Consider the following 17119-nt stretch of genomic DNA (forward strand, 5'->3'; position numbering starts at 1 on the left):
CCGTTTCTTGGAAGTTCACAAATTATATTGTGTTTTCGGGACTGAATTCTATGTGTGATTAATAATCCTGTTCCCTTTATGATCAAGACATGTTTGCACATGTCACGGTCTTATGCGTGCATGTGGTTATATTTCTGTGGCATAGGATTCTAGAACCATGGTCAATTGGGAAACAGATGTTAACCTCTGATTGTTGCAATTTCAAGTGCAGTGTTTCTGGTCGGATTGTATACTACTTTCATAGAATATATATATACATATATATATTTGTTTTTTTAAACATTTACCATCACTCTTTTTGCCTAATTTTCAAAAATATCAGGCGCAGTACTTCATACATATATGGACATTTTTGGTTTTCTTCTCCCAAGTCTTCAAGTTTTGACCTTCCATCACTGTCTTCCATGATTGAGCAAGCACAGCACAACTAGGATAACATTTTTCAACACTTTTATTACTGTCTTACAAGAATATCAGCCATGTAACATACTCTTGTTTACAAACTTTCAGAATCAATACTCAATCCTTGTCATTTTAAACATTTTATATTTATTATGTTATGTTAGAAGATCTGTAAAACAAGATTAACTTAGTACAAATTTTATTTTATAAGATGATTTTGCAAATTCCAATTAGATTTTATTGAAGATATTTTTACTATTGTAGATCAAAAAAATACTTTGACAAGTTTAGTTTAGTTTGTGATGAATTCTGTGGAGATTTGAAGAAATTATTGATAAAATTAGGAACTTGGAAAATGTAGGAAGAAAAATTAAATTGGTTGGTGAATCCTATGGGCAACGGTCTTTAATGCAGGATAAGCTTCTCCTTCAAACAAAAGGGGAAATATGAAATCCTTTTCATTTTTTGGTTATGGTGGTTTCCATACATATATCTAAATTTAGGGTTTTGTTGTGTAGATATACTGTATTAAATGATGGGAAAATTATACTCACCTTCTTTCATATAATGTTAGATCACATTTAAATCTTATAATCTCAAGCTATAGTTTTAATAAAATAATAATAATATAAATGGGATATATGTCTGTTTAAATGTTAGGAAAAATATAAATGGCATATTATTATTATGAATATGAAAAAAATGTGTATATTTTAGAATTAATGGAAGTGTACTTAGTACTAGCTTAGAATAAAGAATTGGATTTTCTCATAAATGTGTCATTGCAGCTAAACATGTTGGAGATAAAGGACGACTTTTAAGGATTTGTGGAAACTAAATAAAACATCTAATAATTAAGTAGTTGGATAAGATATATTAATTTAAATTATTGTACGATCTACTTTATCCAAACAAGAAGTTAAGCAGGTTTAATCATGTTAAAATCCATATATAAATTGTTGGGTTTAGTGTCATAAAAAAAAAGAACCAAATAAATGACAAACATAACATAACATAACACGTTCTAATTCATTTCGGGAACAGCTTTTATGTTGGCCTTTTGCCAATACATTTATAAAAAAATATAGGGCGTTGTTTCAGATATTATATTTTATTACTTTAATTTCCTGATTTTGGTTTATATAAGAAACTTGAAACAAAAAAGTAAAGAACAAAGGTAATAGTAATCTTTTTAGTATTTTAATAAATTAAAAATACAAGAGCTTAATATGACAATTTTATTGAAAAGTATAAATATAAAATATTTTTTAAACCAAACTTGGTAAAAAAAAAATAAATACATGATCACATATGTACTAAAAAGGGACTTTTGAAATATTGAAGTGTGCAGTTGTATGAAAAATAACTCATTTTTACAGTTAAGTTGATTCTAAATGTATGAAAATATGTTACCACACTGTTGAGCTGGAATTGAAAATTGATTTGAGTATTTTAATTAAAATCTAAAACAACTCATATAAGTTGGAAAAGTTCTCGTCAACCTATTCAGTTAATTTTATTATTTGATTATCAAAAATTTAAAATTTGACCATTTAAATATAAATAAAAGATTAGTAATAAATTTAAATAAAATTATTTTTAAATATAAAAGTAAAATAGATGATTAAGAAGATTTTAACCATATTAGGTTGGAAAAAAAGATAATTAAAGAGCTTTAGATTCTGATTGTGAAAATTTTAAAAGAGAGAGGTTTATACATTTTGTTATTTGCTAATAAGAATATTTGATTGGGGGGATTATTGAAAATAAAAAGGTAAAGTTTGAAAGAGGATATATATCAACATATTCTTATTTAAATGATTTATATAAATTATATATACACTAGATCTAAACCATAAACTATATATTTAATAACTAGTTCATATGATTAAACTAAGGAGTTACTGTTTGTACCGGTTATTAAATTTAGTATGTTTACCAAGTCTATAACCGTCCAATTTTGATACCACTAATAAGGGGAAACTAGAACATATAAGAAATAAGAGATAAATAAATTTAAATAGATAAGTTAGTTTTTTAATAAATAATTTAACTTTAAACAATATACAAATTTACTTCAGAGATGTAGATAATAAATTAAAATACGAAAATAGTTCTTTTAACCGAAGAATAGTTAAGAGGGTCAAATATGCGTGTAAGAAGATTAACGCTTTTAAAATTAAGAAAAACATAATGATCAAAATTTCTTAAAATTAATCTTAAAAACTTTTTAATTTTGCCCAAAAAGAAGAGAAAATTTAAAGTTCTTTAAGAAAAAAAAGTCTAAAATAAATTGATACAAGAATGGAAAAATATGCTTTGACCTAATAATAGAAAAATATTATTTGACAGATTTAAATTTTTTATATTTATTTAACATTATCTTTAGTTTTTACTTTTTTTATTCTTTACAAAAACATAAAAATTTATATTTTTATGATTATTTTATTTTTGTATTAGTATATTATTATTCATAAAAATATTTCAAGAAACTGATATAAGAGAAGAGTGAAGTATACTATAGAGGTAATACATAGTATGTGAAGAAAAGAATAAACATGGTTTAAAACATGTAACATTATTCTTAAACTAATAACTTTTCACCAATAATCATAAGTTAACAATTAAGCAGAAAATTCTAAACTTAGCCTATAGTGTGTTTACTAGCAAACTAATGTACTAGAGACAAAAAATATGTTTTTAAAAAAATTGTGTATCATGATCGGAAAGTATCGTGATGATGATAAAGAGCAGAGAAAAAGTGAAGGTAGGGTTGAGGAATTCTGACGATGATAAGGTTCTCAAGAGAATGAGGGAAGAAAGAAAGGTAGTAATGGTGGAAGCTAACTCTAATATGGTGATAGGTTATGGTATATGTTTCCATAAGGGTGAAGGGTTTGAAAAGAAATATGGTATATAGTGAATATTCAAGCGAGATCAGGACCAGTGGGGAGCTGTTCGTAACCGTCATGGTGGGTGGCGGCGGCGACGTAGGTGCTGGATGGTACCGGAATGCACTTGAGGAGAACAGCTACGACTAAACTCACCGCACCAATCATGACGCTTACAAACCACAGTTCCCGGCTGAGCGGTACGGTTTGGGCAAAAGCACCAAGATATTCAACTATCAAGGCTTGAGAGCATATCGTTATGCCCATCACTATAAGGAACACCCAGCTGCTTATCATGCCTTCAAAAACATTGATCTTCTCCATGTCACGGCTGTTTATCTCGTTGAACACCTATTAATCACACAGAATGTTCTTTTCAATGGTTGCATGGGAGTTAGCAAAATACTATGTTATTCTAGGTCAGCCGTTAACTGATCTATTATTACCTGACAGAATACGAAGCTGTTGAATATGACTGTGTTCAGAAGCAAGGTAGTATCGTCGTGTTCATCGAGCTTGAGAATCTGTTTGCCACGAAATTTGAGAACCAAAAGGACCATAATTTGGTAGATGCTCTGACCGATGATGTTCCTCCACATGATCCTGGTGATGAATTTTGCGTTTTTTCCTATAGGGGGCCTCTTCATCAGCCCATCATGAGGAGGTTCTGTAGCCAGTGCCAACGCGCCGAGAGTGTCCATGATCATGTTTACCCAAAGCATTTGAACAGCACTGAGAGGAGCAGAGCCTGAAATGAATTTCTGTTGTGATTAATCATCTGAATCGAACCAGTGATTTAGCCGTGGCTTGAAAAGCTGGTTGTACGTATTATTACCTGACACGCAGGCTGAAACGAAATTCAGCATGAGAGCTACAACATTAACTGTTAACTGGAACTGAACAAACTTTTGTATATTAATATACACAGAACGCCCCCATCTGGTAACCTTCACTATGGTTGAGAAGTTATCGTCCATTACAATCACATCCGCGTTCTCTTTGGCAACCTGGAGAAGATCGAGGTTAACAGTACTCAGCACACTGTTCTCACTGAAATCAGATACTAAATGACATAATCTCAGATGGAACAAGAAATTGAAAGTGATATATAGATTGTGGGTGCAGTGACAAACCTCTGTCCCTGCAATGCCCATGGCAAGTCCAATATCAGCTTCATGCAACGCTGGGGCATCATTGGTCCCATCGCCAGTTACTGCGACAACCTCGTTAAAATCCTCCCTCAAATGGGTCACTAATTTGTGCTTGTCAAGGGGCAAGGATCGGGCCATTACCTACACACACGAAGAAACCGATTAGTGAATGTATTATCCTTGCTAAAACAGTAAAAGTAGTATCCTTTGAAGAGTGATCTAGACCTGTATTTTCGGTATTATCTTTTCCAGTTCTTGCTGGGACTTGTTCCGGAAATCTGGTCCCTCTATCGCAATTCCATCTGTCAATATGCCGCATTCTCTAGCTATTGCTTTGGCAGTGTTTATGTTGTCACCAGTCACCATTCTAACGACAATGCCAGCTTCTAAACAAGTCTTGACAGCTTCTTTTACTCCAGGCCTCACTGGATCCTTGATCCCAACAATAGATATCAACGTGTATTTGTCCTCAGGAATACGACCGCGTTCAGAAGATCCTTCAATATCGTTGAAGGCAATGCAGAGTGTTCTCAGAGCATCAGAAGCAAAGCCGTTGATAACTTCTGTGATGTTACTCCTTTGTTGTTCGTTCAAAAGGACCACTTTGCCGTCTGTGTCGACAACTTTGTCGCACATTTTCACAACCAATTCTGATGCTCCTTTGCAAAATGCTCGATACTTGTTGGTGCCACCGGGAAGAGACACCAGCACTGACATCTTTTTTCTGGTTGAATTGAAAGGTTCAACCTTCACTATTTTATACTTGTCGTTGTAAAACTTGGAATCACCTCCCAAAAGCAAGCCAAATTCCAACAAAGCGGATTCTGTGGGGGTACCCATGATCTTGTTCTTTCCATCTAGCCCTTTGACTATCTCTGAGCCAGTATTCTGGAATATGGATTGCAAAAGAAGATCAAATGTTTGTTCAGAAATTAAGGGCTTCAACAAATTTTCACTGTGGTCGCTTTTAACGGCCTTAGTTTGTCCACAAATCCATATTTTGTCTACAACCATGTGATTTGTAGTCAAAGTTCCCGTTTTATCAGTGCAAATACAACTTGCTGAACCCATGGTCTCGCATGCGGAGAGATGCCTGACCAGTGCCTTGTCATTCATCAATTTCTTCATTGCAAATGCAAGGCTTAGTGTGACTGCCAAAGGAAGCCCCTCGGGAACTGCCACAACTATAATAATGACGGCGGTGGCAAAGAAATTGAGAAGCTTGGATGCATCATTTAGGGACCATTTTGTGATTTCATGGTGAGCTATTTTCCCCAACAAAAATCTGCCCGTCAGAACTATGAACGTGAGAAGGGCAAAACCCAAGCCTATCTTACCAATAATGGTAGCAACTCCATTTAGTTTGACCTGAAGTGGCGTCTCATCATCTCCTCCTTCGTTCAGAGTATCCATCAATCTTCCCCATTCTGTCCTAACACCAACGGACGTGACCAACATCTTTGCAGACCCATCTTGCACTGTGGTCCCAGCAAGAAGAAAAGGCTTCTGATTATCAACATTTACGGCGTCGCTNTCACNTGATAGACTTGATTCGTCTATTAATAAGCCAAAACCAGATATCAATAACCCATCTGCAGGAACTACGTCTCCTATTGAAAGATGGACCATGTCTCCTACCACTATATCATGAATTGAAACTTTTTGCCTTCTACCGTCTCTTGTAACTTGAATGCTGACATTTTTCTTTTCTTTATCCAAGTCCTTAAATTGCAAAGACTGTTTATAGTCACTGATTGAAGTGACAAAGACCACCAAAAGTATAGATAGTATGATTCCCACTCCATCGTACATACCTTTTGGCCAACCTTCGGTTACAGTTCCAACACCAACTGAAACGAATGAACATACCATAAGGATGATTAGAGTTAAGTCCTGCATTGCATCCCACACGAACATCCAAAAGCTTCTAGGGGGCTTCTCGGCATGCCGGTTACAACCATAGATATTTTGTCTGTGCTCAACATCTACCGAAATAACGCCCTCTTGCAAGGACACACGAACAACCCTTGCTACTCCTTCCACTCCTTCGTAGCGTTCTAAACATTTCTCGTCATGGGATCGAACAATGGAGGCTAATTCGTCGGGCTCAATTTCGAAGCCTGCTTCCCGAGTCTCTTTTGAGAGCGTGTAACCACGATCATCACCGGTGCCGCCACCGACACCACCACCTTTACCTCCGCCGTCACCACCGTCACCATCACGACGGCTCCCAGCTGGATGAGAAGGAAAAGGAAAAAATGTAACAAAAGAGCGAGTGAAAAACAAAAGGGTGAATGAAAGCGATTAAGCGTGTATACCGCTAATAAAATGCAACGCTGCTTTTTGAACATAGAGAGCCACCCGTATTTTTTCCTGGTCAAGATAGTAATAAGAACGACATATTTTCATAGTGCCAGAGATTAAACATAACAGTTCCTTAGCTAAACAAAAAGCACACTACACTGCACATAACATACTGATTATCATAGTCGGAACACAATTTGATAAAGTCAAATGAAATGGCTGCCAATAAGACAGCCAATCATTTTACACCATTGTAGTTTTTCAACATAGAGCTCTCCTTTTAGTGCTTTTCCTAGTTCGATACATGTTTTAATTGTTTCTATTTGAAACTCAAATGAATTAGTTTCATGAAATTGAGGTAACATGCATACGTAGTTAAGCCATGCAAGGCTGTTTGTTCAGTTTTATGCTATATCGAATATATGAAAAGGATAATGATATTTTACCAATATTTTTTAACAACTTTTTAATAAGAAATGTGATTATTTTATTGGTTTGTATATTTGAAACAGATCAATCACAAACTCTTACATAGATAAAGTAGTTGTAAAATATTTCTCAAAAAAATTGTTAAAAATACATTTTCTATATAAAAAAGCAAAGATGTTCGCTGTGCTACCCTACTTTGAGTCCTTTCTTCTTTACCCGTGGTGCTTATCCTTTAGTCTTTACCAGTGTTGTCTTATTTTCTTCTTTGTCCTTGATTTTATATCGTTTTGTATTATTTATATTACTATAGAGGATGAGAGCTTAGAAACCGTATGCTTAGGAGTTATATGCAATCCCTGGTTTAGTAGATGATAATATACAATTACGTTATAGCATTCTGAATAATCTGATGACTGTCATCTCAATTTTGTATTTGTTAGCAAACAGATGCATTTAAACCATTACATAGTTGGTATCCACACATTCTCTTGGTTTTCTGAACCAGAAAATGATATATATGATGTTTTGAATAGTTTTACTTTCCTTTACTACTTCGTTTGGAAATTTGTTCACGTACGTAATTTACCTTTAATTGAAAGTAATGTTGATAGAACTAGGGTAATACGATTTAATGTGCAACAGTAAAGAGGGTATTTTTCTCATTTTTCGTTTGGTGTTGGTGTCTTGGATTTATAATTGTGGTATGTAATAGCCTTTTCAATTATCAAACATTCCCTCATTCAGAGTCATATCAACCTGTAGTGGCACAACAAAAATTATGAAGATTGAAAAATGGAGAGTATCACAACAAAAATATAATGAGAAGTTATCAGAAATTTAATAAAAATAATTCTAAGTCCAGTAGCACTTCACTTCCCTCTTTTATGTTTGGTGTATGTTATTGCTTGTATATTTTATTGTTTGTTATTTGTTGGTGCCGCTCTCATTCTTAAATCGAGGTGACGTGAAAAGAAGCTCCGGCGACACCAAGTTAACGATTAATCAATTCTCCCGGATCTATACATCAACGTAAACTTTTTTTATTATTAGGATTAATTCACATGTATTTAAAAATAAACAAGAGTAGGTTACTAAATTACTATGTAGCTTTTGTGAAGCCGAAAATGGTAAAACCGATGCAGATATACATGTTTCAACAGTGGAATCGATTCTTTGATCCGAAACGGAAAAGAGAGAAGTCATGGATATTGCACCAATCGATTCACAGAGATTAGGTATTGAAATGGAAAACGGAAGAGACGAATGTGTACCTGGAGCTTTCTACGCTTGTGTTCCGCTTCGGCGCGTTGGGCGAGATTGGCGACCATGCGGAAGCGGCGGCGGGGATTTTTGACGACGGAGACGGCGGATCTCCATCGGCGGAGGGCGGACTCCGAAGGGTTCTTCGGCTGGACGCTGAAGTTTTCTCTCAGGTACTTCTCCATTGTTGTTCAGTGATCACTAAGCTTTCTCCATTAACAATCACTCTCTTCTTTTACTATTTTGGGTTTGATTAAGAAACACGAAACGAGGAAGAGAAAGAAAGAAAGTTTCAAACGATGCCGAATATGGCGGGAACAAGAAAGAGAAAGCTGCCACAGACAAACAAAACAGAAGAGGAGCAACTAATTCTAATTACCATAACCCCCTTCGTTTTCTTCATAATTAATTATAAAACCTTCTCATTTTACTCTTTTACTTTACCATAATATTTTTTGTTTTCTCAACATTATACTCTTTTTTGAAAAATAATTTTTGTACTTTTGCTTTAAAAAATCTAATATATCAAATTTATGTGACTCAATAATTTAGTTTTATTGGCCTTTACACGATCTCACTGCAGAATTAACATATGATGATTAAAACTCAAGAAACATAAAAGTAACATTATAAGTGTAAAATCCTATGTACGATAACTGTTTATATGTATATACAATATCAATTATTATAGTGAATTAATCATGATTGTGTTAGTGGGTAAGTATTAAGATCTCAATTTATGGTAGATGTAGTTTTGTTTCCTCATTGATTTTGCGCTTAATCCCTCTGAAAATAAGTCTGTAATTTTTCTCTATGGTGAAATCATTTGACTGATTCTAAATATTAGTATCAAGATTAAATTGCAATTGATGAGAAAACAGATCTTGAGCAAAAATATCGTGTTCAATATTTTGAGCAGTAGGAAATCATGGGAGCTGCGAAAAGTAATTGTCAGAACTTCAATGGGCCTTATTTGTCCTATATTACAACGAATGCCAATAAAGGGCCCTTTTATACCTTACATCTAAGCTCAGTTGAATAGTTAATTAACATATCACAACATATAATATTTTAGTAACACGAGACATGTTAATAACATTTTCATAATAATTATTTTTTTTTATAATGATTACATATTATTATTATTTTATTTATCTGTTTGAATAAAAAGATATTTGAAACAAATTAATCACATGCACATTATTAAAATGTTGTTAAAAAAACATTTTCTAATGTTTTAACTAACTAAACAATTTGAACAAAATGAATGCTTGAAAGCAGACCTCAACATCCCTAGAAAATTATGAGAAATTTGAAGAACAATCAGATTTCATACTGAATATGAATTCTGGTAATTCAAACCTGAATATCAGTGGAAAAGGGGTCAATATGGTATTCGTGATAAAGCACTTAGTCATAGTTTCCTTCAACAAGCAGGAATAACTAAGAAATTTAGTTGATCTGAATGTAAAGTTCAGAACAGAGTTCATGCACAGTGTTTGAATGTTGAAGAATATAGTTTCCATGTACTCATTACAGGAATCTGGAACGGATACAACATTTGGGAGACAACTTTCGTATCATATGCTCAGCTGTCTGTCAGCCCATAATTCCATTCATCAATAGATTCTTTCTTGTCTTCCATAATTGGTAGGGACTACTTATTTCACGTGAGAACAAAACAAAACAAAATATTTTGTTCCATTCTATTCACAGGTTCAACCATTTTCAGTTTGAAATCAAAGCATACCACCTTTTAACCCTCCGAGTTCGATAACTTTATTGTTCTTAAAATACCATATATAAATTATTTAACAGTTTATCAAACGCTACACATGCTTATCTTTCTTTTTCCTTTTTCATACAAATATTCTTCTGGATTTACATATTCTGGTGTTAGGCCTGATCATCAGGTTTAGTGCCTATTAAAAAGAAATATTTTATTCAAGTTAGTAATCTTTGAGGAGAAAATGAATGAGAGACATTTAAGATATGATATTAGAGTTAATAAAGGAATAGAAGAAGGCCATGAGAATACTCTAAAGCAAACAAAATTAGATAATGCTTTAGCTGATAGTAACCTGAACCCTTTTGGCTAGAACACATATATATTGAGATTCTTGTGCTGAATAATTATTAAAGATGTACCTACCAATCTGGCACTAGCTGGTGCTTGATTATAAGGTGCTTTATGCAGATGGTCCCCTCACCCTTGCTTTTTTCTTTTTGGTGTATGATTCTCTCGTAAATAATTTGTTTCAGATACTCTAATGATAGATCTGATATAAGAAGTAAAATTTTAAGTGTAACTCAACCTCACAAAATCAATCTCAAAAAATCGACTTATAAGATTAGGTTTGCATCGATTTATATACTCTAACTTATTCTTATCTCTAGTTGATTGAATTCCAACACAGATTTCATACATGCTATTAATTTCCCTAGAGTGGTTTTACATTATTTTTAATATTCATGCAGATGCTAAAGATAGTTTGTAAGTGTACTAAAAGCGTTCTATATTATATATTATGCAACTTCCATGCACTAGTTTTAGTATGGTGATCTGGGTAAGCTCTTTTTGAATGGTATGAATTTCCAAGCCAGCAGCAAATCTTGTGAAGATGCATCGTGGTCTGATCTACGTGGAAAGGTTGTGCTTTACTGTTTGATGGGATAACTTTAGTCCATTTTGTGTGGTTGTCAGGTGAGTGGTTGAAAACCAGAATCCAGAAGCAGGCTTTTTGATACCCAAAAACATTCTGGTGCGATGAAGGTGATGTGGTGCAACTTTCACTGGGTGATGTGTATTTCCAGTGAACAAGAGAAATGGTCTAGAAGCAACCAAATTTCCTTCCCCCTCTAATTCTGACACACCACGATGGAATCTCTTCAACAGTAACGCATTTCTCCCTTTTCAGTTAGCTTTTTAATAGATCTTTTCCTTTTTAGTGATGGGAACAATTATGCATCGATAACCAAATAAGGGAAAATATACCCCACTACAAGTAGTTCAAAAAGAAGGGATAATAAAATCCTAAACCTTTGAATGTTTTCCACAAGTATTATGGCATGAACATGCATAACTTCAACATTAAGATGGTAGGGACTTGGTTCAACAAATAATTACACTTTTTAACATTCTTTTGCCATTAATTTGCCATCAGTGTTTCCAATTATGCAGATGCTGTTCTTTTTCTGACAGTAAGTAAAACACGCTAGATGAGTTCTAACTACACGTTGATTAGTTATGACAAATGATGCTTCATTTAGACAAAAAAATGTAATGAAACACCTTTTTAATTTATCAATTATGTATTACTAACACAGACATACACACATAATTAACTATGCTGTAGCTGCTACCACATACAATCACCAGAATGGACTGTCACAGATTGAATGTTCATCATCTTGCATGTTAGCCATATTCATTTTGACACCATTTTTCAGCAATTTGTAAAATACTGCCACTCAGCATTATTTATCATCTTATCTGTACTTTTTGCTTACTATCTTTTTGTGGTGGTTATATAAATATCTGCAATAATATTCTTAGTGAACTTAGCTTGGCTGCATGAGAGAGAGAGAGAGAGAGATAATAGATAAGGGAGTGTTTAATGTCTCAAATATTTATAAGTTCTTTTGGAAACCCTACAATAATTAATGTCTCAAATATTTTATCCCTTTTGTTGACCATATTAATCTCAGGTGGACCCTGCTGCCTTGGTGCTACATGAGCATGTAATGCAATTTTTCTATCAGTAATGATACATACACACACTGACAACTTTTCTTATGACCCTGCCAGCATACAAATCTCAGCATTCATCATTCTGTTATCTCTTTTTCTCTGCTATCAGTCAATAACCCTCCTTTGCATTAATTCTGTATGTTCTGTCTGTCCAAACCTGTCTGGATCATATAACATTTTAATTTTGGCACTTCCATGAAGGACTATTTTACTTTTTTTTTTTTCAAAGATTATTAACAATAAAATAAAATGTGGAGACTGCGGTCATGAGAAGGTTATTGCTTTTTGAAATATGCGTTGGCCAGGAGCTAGTATTGCCAATGGATCATAAACAGACTTTCTCTGCAGAAAAGTTTCCCATTGAGGACCAAAATGGGCCCTCCATTCTTGCTGTGTGTTGTAGTGGGGCAAATACTGCTTCACTCCAAGTTGTGCTCTTTGGCAGAATTCTAAAATTCTTTTGTTCTGACTTAGAATGTATTCTAGGCCATCAGTTCCATTGGAAGAGGGAACTGCAGAAGTTAGAAATGCCACTAAGTAGAAAATATCTTCCTCTGGAATCACAACAGAAGTTCTGTTGTCCCACCTGCAAACGACATAAATGCATTACATCCAAATTCATTTTTGACGGCTAAAATAATTTCAGGAGTTTATATTTTCTGAACCATTCATTACTTTGATTTGTTCACCGGGTAGATAAGGACGGGGCCGTTGCTAGTTTCTGTCAGGATATTCCCGAAGACGACTTCTGCGAAGTTGTGTATCTGACTTCTGGGTATCAGAAGATTTAGCCACGGATGTGGAACATCCCACAAACCTTTTGAACGCAATTTCACCTCAGATACGTGCACCCTGTCTAAGAAATCTACAAATGTAACTTCTGTTGAAAAAAGGGTCGATTGGATGTAGCTTAAACGGGACAAATGTTCCTCAACTTCCTGCACAAATTTCACAAAGAAAAATTATGACTGATGAATTAATTGTATACCCTTTCTTTAATCATCTAGATTGAGTGTTACTGGCCTCACCTGGTTTGCAGCATCAATTTCTTCCACGTTAAAGTATTTAGCCAATTCAAGGCAAAAGAGGGTTCTTCCATCAGACTTGAAATGACTAGCTTGAACTGGGTCTTGTGGGTTGAAGGATGATCTCCAGTTATTTAGCAGACCGGTTCTGTTTATTATCACAAATCCTTCAATGTAGTCAAACGTGTTTTCTGAAGATATTAACAGCTCTTGGTCTCTTGTGAATGACGTGAAATCTGAGTACAACACTCTAATCCATTTCACCTGTTCCAAAAAATACAAAACTTTCGGTTATGACAATTTGTGCTCCCAAGAACAAACCAAAACCAAAGACCATGTTTCTGGTATAATCACTGATGCATTACCATGGCAGGTGCTGGTTCAAGGACAATTCTTGCTCGGGTTATAATGCCAAACTGGCCAAGTCCCCCAAGAACACTGTGAAAGAGTTCCCCATTATGCTCAGCGGAAGAGTTCACCACCTCCCCTGTTCCTGCAGCCAGCCAGGTTAAAAATGAATCACTAGTTCAGAAAAGACAAAATAGTATCTGCTGCTGCTGCTGCTGCTGCAGTTACACAGTTCATTTTGTTTTCACTAACCTGTAACAATCTCCAGCTGCTGAACATTGCTTATCTGGGGACCATACTTAAATGCCTGACCACTGACACCAGCGTTGGAGAGAGTGCCACCAACTGTCAGATGCAGGTAGTCTGTCCACGATCTTGGCGCCAACCCGTATCTCAGAGTCTCATGCAAGATGTTTATCCACAATTCACCACCTGAAACATCCACGTATGGAGGAAAATTTCCTACGTGTACCTGCATTTTTGGGACCTTGAGTGATTCCATGTTGATCACAATTCCTCCATTAGCTTGAGCCTGGCCCTGGAGTGAGTGGCCGTGCCCCCTCGCTGCAACCGTTAGGTGTGAACTAGGACCCCTCATCCAGACATGCTTTATGGTGGCTGCAATATCAGAAACTGATTCTGGATACAGTACTGCCATTGGATGATACTGATACCTGTTTCCAAAGTCTCTGGCTGCATTCCTAAGGCTAAGTTCATCAAAATTTAAATGCCCTCCAAGGGGAAGTGATTTCAGCGAAGAGGGGATGCTGGAAAGACCCAGATCAAGCCGAACAGCTATGCAACTAATGAACAATATGGTGAAGCCTCTGAGGAACAGAATGTTGTGTTCTACAACGAGACTATGAGGTGAATAAGAGTATCTCATTTTTTTTCTTCTTCTTCTTCTGTTTGATGGTAGTTGAAGGAATAAAAGCGTGATTTTGTAGACGATGTTATTTGTGAGTACGAGTAAAAGGAGAAAGTGATGGAGAGTGAAGGAACTTAAGGTTTGGGCAAGAATTTAAAGGAGTCTGTGGGTGGCTTGGTCAACCGTCGTTATGTCATGACTTGGTAGAAAGCGTATGTGGACTTCTTACTTGGAAGGAAGAGTGTTAAAAGAGAGACGCCAAAGGCATTACACGGAAGCCAAAGTTGAAGAGGAAAAGTAACATCAAAGAGAGATCACACAAAAATCTTCTACTTTTCCAAACAGTGCTAACCACAATTACATCTTATTATAACAATAACATGAAGGAAAGACATGTTTCAAATATTTGTCCATTAATGAATCTAAGGATGGTTTTTTACATAGGTACATATACTCTTAATTAAGCATACATTGTACACTAAACTGAACAGATAATAATAAAGTTGAGCATGTTATATATACAAGTGTGATGTCAATTTGTGATGTGTTGAGATTTGATTAGTGTTAGTGTGTTTCTGGTGAACCGTGACCGATCAGTTTTATATAGTGTTGGTGGTGAGTCCACTATTGAGGGAATGTAAACGTCGCGTATCCTGCAATTAGATTGAATGAGAAGGACTTGATTGGTGGGGTAGGTGTTGGTCCATGAGACACGTGAAGTCTTGATTCATTTGTGGTGTAGGGACCTCTTGTGTGGGCAGTGTTGTAGGGCATGAAAGAAGAAGAGGAAATGGGAGTGGCAGTTTTGGAGGAAGAAATGAGACAGTGCTTCTTTCTTGCATATCTGCTGAAGCATGCACAACTACCACTGCACTGTTTCTGCCATGCTATTGTGTCGAATCTTTAGTACCAAGCTATTGGACAAGTCTCCATTGATTCTCTGGGAGGGTGATGCCATGCCAGTACTGCCATAACTTTATCCTCCACCATGGCCAAATCACTTTGTCACCTCATTAGATTGCCAAAACTGCTTTCGTGATCTTCTGTTCAAATTATATCGGATCACCAATGGGATATGTGGTCCTGCAAAACCTCCATTGCTCCCTCTCGGAAACATATATCAATGTGCAATACTCTCTTCCTCTCTTTCCTTCTTCCACAAGTCTCTCCAAGTGAAGTTTCACTGAGAATATTCTCTTTCCTTTTTCTGGATTCTCTTCTAGTGCAGCAGTAAACAAGTTTTACCAAGATGATCAATTTAAGAATAAAGAACAATCTGTCAACATTAACAGAAAAACAGTTCTTCAAGTATTTCATTGTAAGAGAAATTGGTAAGTTGTATATGTGGTAGAAAATCAGGATCTTGATGTCATATAAACTCAATAATAGTTATTTCCTATATATGGTTCCATTGCAGCTTAATTCTAAACCTAATATACAGTACAAAAAGGTTGACCTTTATTGTCCACCCTCAATTGGAAGTGCTAACCTTTCTCATATACAAACACATATAACTCATTCAATCAATGGATTAAGATTATTGTTGGAATTTGACTAGGGTATGTGTGGTAGAAAACCTAATCCATCTTTTTATGAGAGTTACTTTTTTAGAAAGAAAAAAGAAAAGAAAAGAATGTGATGTAAAGAGTAATTATCATGTGGGGCTAGTGAAGACACGTATGGTGAGAGGCACATCATGGGGCCTTCATTGCTTAGATTTTAGAGAGCAGAATCAGCTTTTTAGGCAGAGTAAAATCTCACGAGTATGAACACTGAACAATTGTCATGTTTCACAAATCCATTAAAATGGTTTTATTAACAAAATAAGACAAGAATGAGACATGAGTGACACATGTTAATATGATATGAGAAGTGGGATATGCCCAACAACAACGTAGACAAGACAAGACAACGTACCTTTGACGTTTTCACATTATTTACATCTCACATTAATCAAAACCATTACATTATATAATAACCTTCTTATCATATTCCATACCCCACTTTAACACTTGTCGTATCCCAAACTTACACATTAAAAATACTATTTTTACATTCTTTCCTAACCCCAGTTTTTCTCAGTAAATTTCACCATCACTAATGTATTGAAACCGCGTGTCTCTTTTTCAGTCAAATTATGAAAACGCGTAAGCAAATTAAACCACGATAGAAAAAAGTTGTTCTTAAGCAATGTCTGTGCATAAGCTTAAATAAAAGAAAAAAAGTTTCATGTTTTAATTTTGAATGTACTGGGAGAGTCACTATACACAACGTGAAAGTTGTAGATTTAATGATATCGAACCAACCCATATATAAAAGAACATTGCTTCCGACAAAAAAATTTGAAAATAATGAATTGTACTGTATGACTGATTGATTACAAGACATTAATTAGATGATCAATGTCTCATCCTGCTTATGCTTTTGAGATCGAATAACTCTACTAAATAGTAAACAATTGGTAAGTAAAATACCTGTTAGTTAATCACGTTACAAATCGAACGTATTTATAGATAAAATATACTTAGTAACCTTTGGATCGTGGTTATGTTAATTTTAATCAAAGATATATACAAATGGTAAAATTACAACAAAAGTTATGATTTTATAATAGGTTAAAATTAATTTACTCTACACATATGTACTATTTTCATGCAAAAGTATGCATGAACATGTTTTTGTTTTACATT

General features: G+C 34.9%; 2 protein-coding genes across 6 annotated transcripts; both read right to left on the minus strand.

The window, feature by feature from the left end:
* Positions 1–3174: 3174 nt before the first annotated feature.
* LOC106779048 (putative calcium-transporting ATPase 11, plasma membrane-type) lies at positions 3175–8677 on the minus strand. 5 transcript variants are annotated; one of them, XM_014667092.2, is made up of 7 exons: positions 8449–8677; positions 6763–6817; positions 4670–6612; positions 4427–4585; positions 4129–4300; positions 3740–4041; positions 3175–3644 (listed from the first exon to the last, which is right to left on the minus strand). In XM_014667092.2, the coding sequence occupies exons 1-7, from the start codon at positions 8620–8622 to the stop codon at positions 3330–3332; spliced, it is 3120 nt and encodes a 1039-aa protein (XP_014522578.1). In that variant the 5' UTR covers positions 8623–8677; the 3' UTR covers positions 3175–3329. The 5 variants fall into 5 exon arrangements, with proteins under 5 accessions (XP_014522578.1, XP_014522565.1, XP_022643123.1 ...); XM_014667079.2 differs by having other exon boundaries at positions 4670–6633; XM_022787402.1 differs by having other exon boundaries at positions 4670–6678.
* A 3723-nt stretch (positions 8678–12400) lies between these two features.
* LOC106779231 (cytokinin dehydrogenase 6) lies at positions 12401–14642 on the minus strand. Its single transcript, XM_014667306.2, has 5 exons — positions 13814–14642; positions 13579–13706; positions 13217–13477; positions 12864–13126; positions 12401–12774 (listed from the first exon to the last, which is right to left on the minus strand). The coding sequence occupies exons 1-5, from the start codon at positions 14445–14447 to the stop codon at positions 12453–12455; spliced, it is 1608 nt and encodes a 535-aa protein (XP_014522792.1). The 5' UTR covers positions 14448–14642; the 3' UTR covers positions 12401–12452.
* Between the last annotated feature and the right edge of the window lie 2477 nt (positions 14643–17119).

Source organism: Vigna radiata, chromosome 2 (genome assembly GCF_000741045.1).
Source record: "Vigna radiata var. radiata cultivar VC1973A chromosome 2, Vradiata_ver6, whole genome shotgun sequence".
Taxonomy (NCBI): domain Eukaryota; kingdom Viridiplantae; phylum Streptophyta; class Magnoliopsida; order Fabales; family Fabaceae; genus Vigna; species Vigna radiata.

What these genes read in the sequence shown, in the direction of transcription:
- LOC106779231 (XM_014667306.2), bottom strand. Translation starts at nt 14,447, where the DNA reads ATGAGATACTCTTATTCACCTCATAGTCTCGTTGTAGAACACAACATT. An exon ending in GCAGCTGGAGATTGTTACAG is followed by an intron (nt 13,707 to 13,813) that starts GTTAGTGAAAAC and finishes GGCTGGCTGCAG; the next exon opens with GAACAGGGGAGGTGGTGAAC. An exon ending in TTGAACCAGCACCTGCCATG is followed by an intron (nt 13,478 to 13,578) that starts GTAATGCATCAG and finishes TTTTTGGAACAG; the next exon opens with GTGAAATGGATTAGAGTGTT.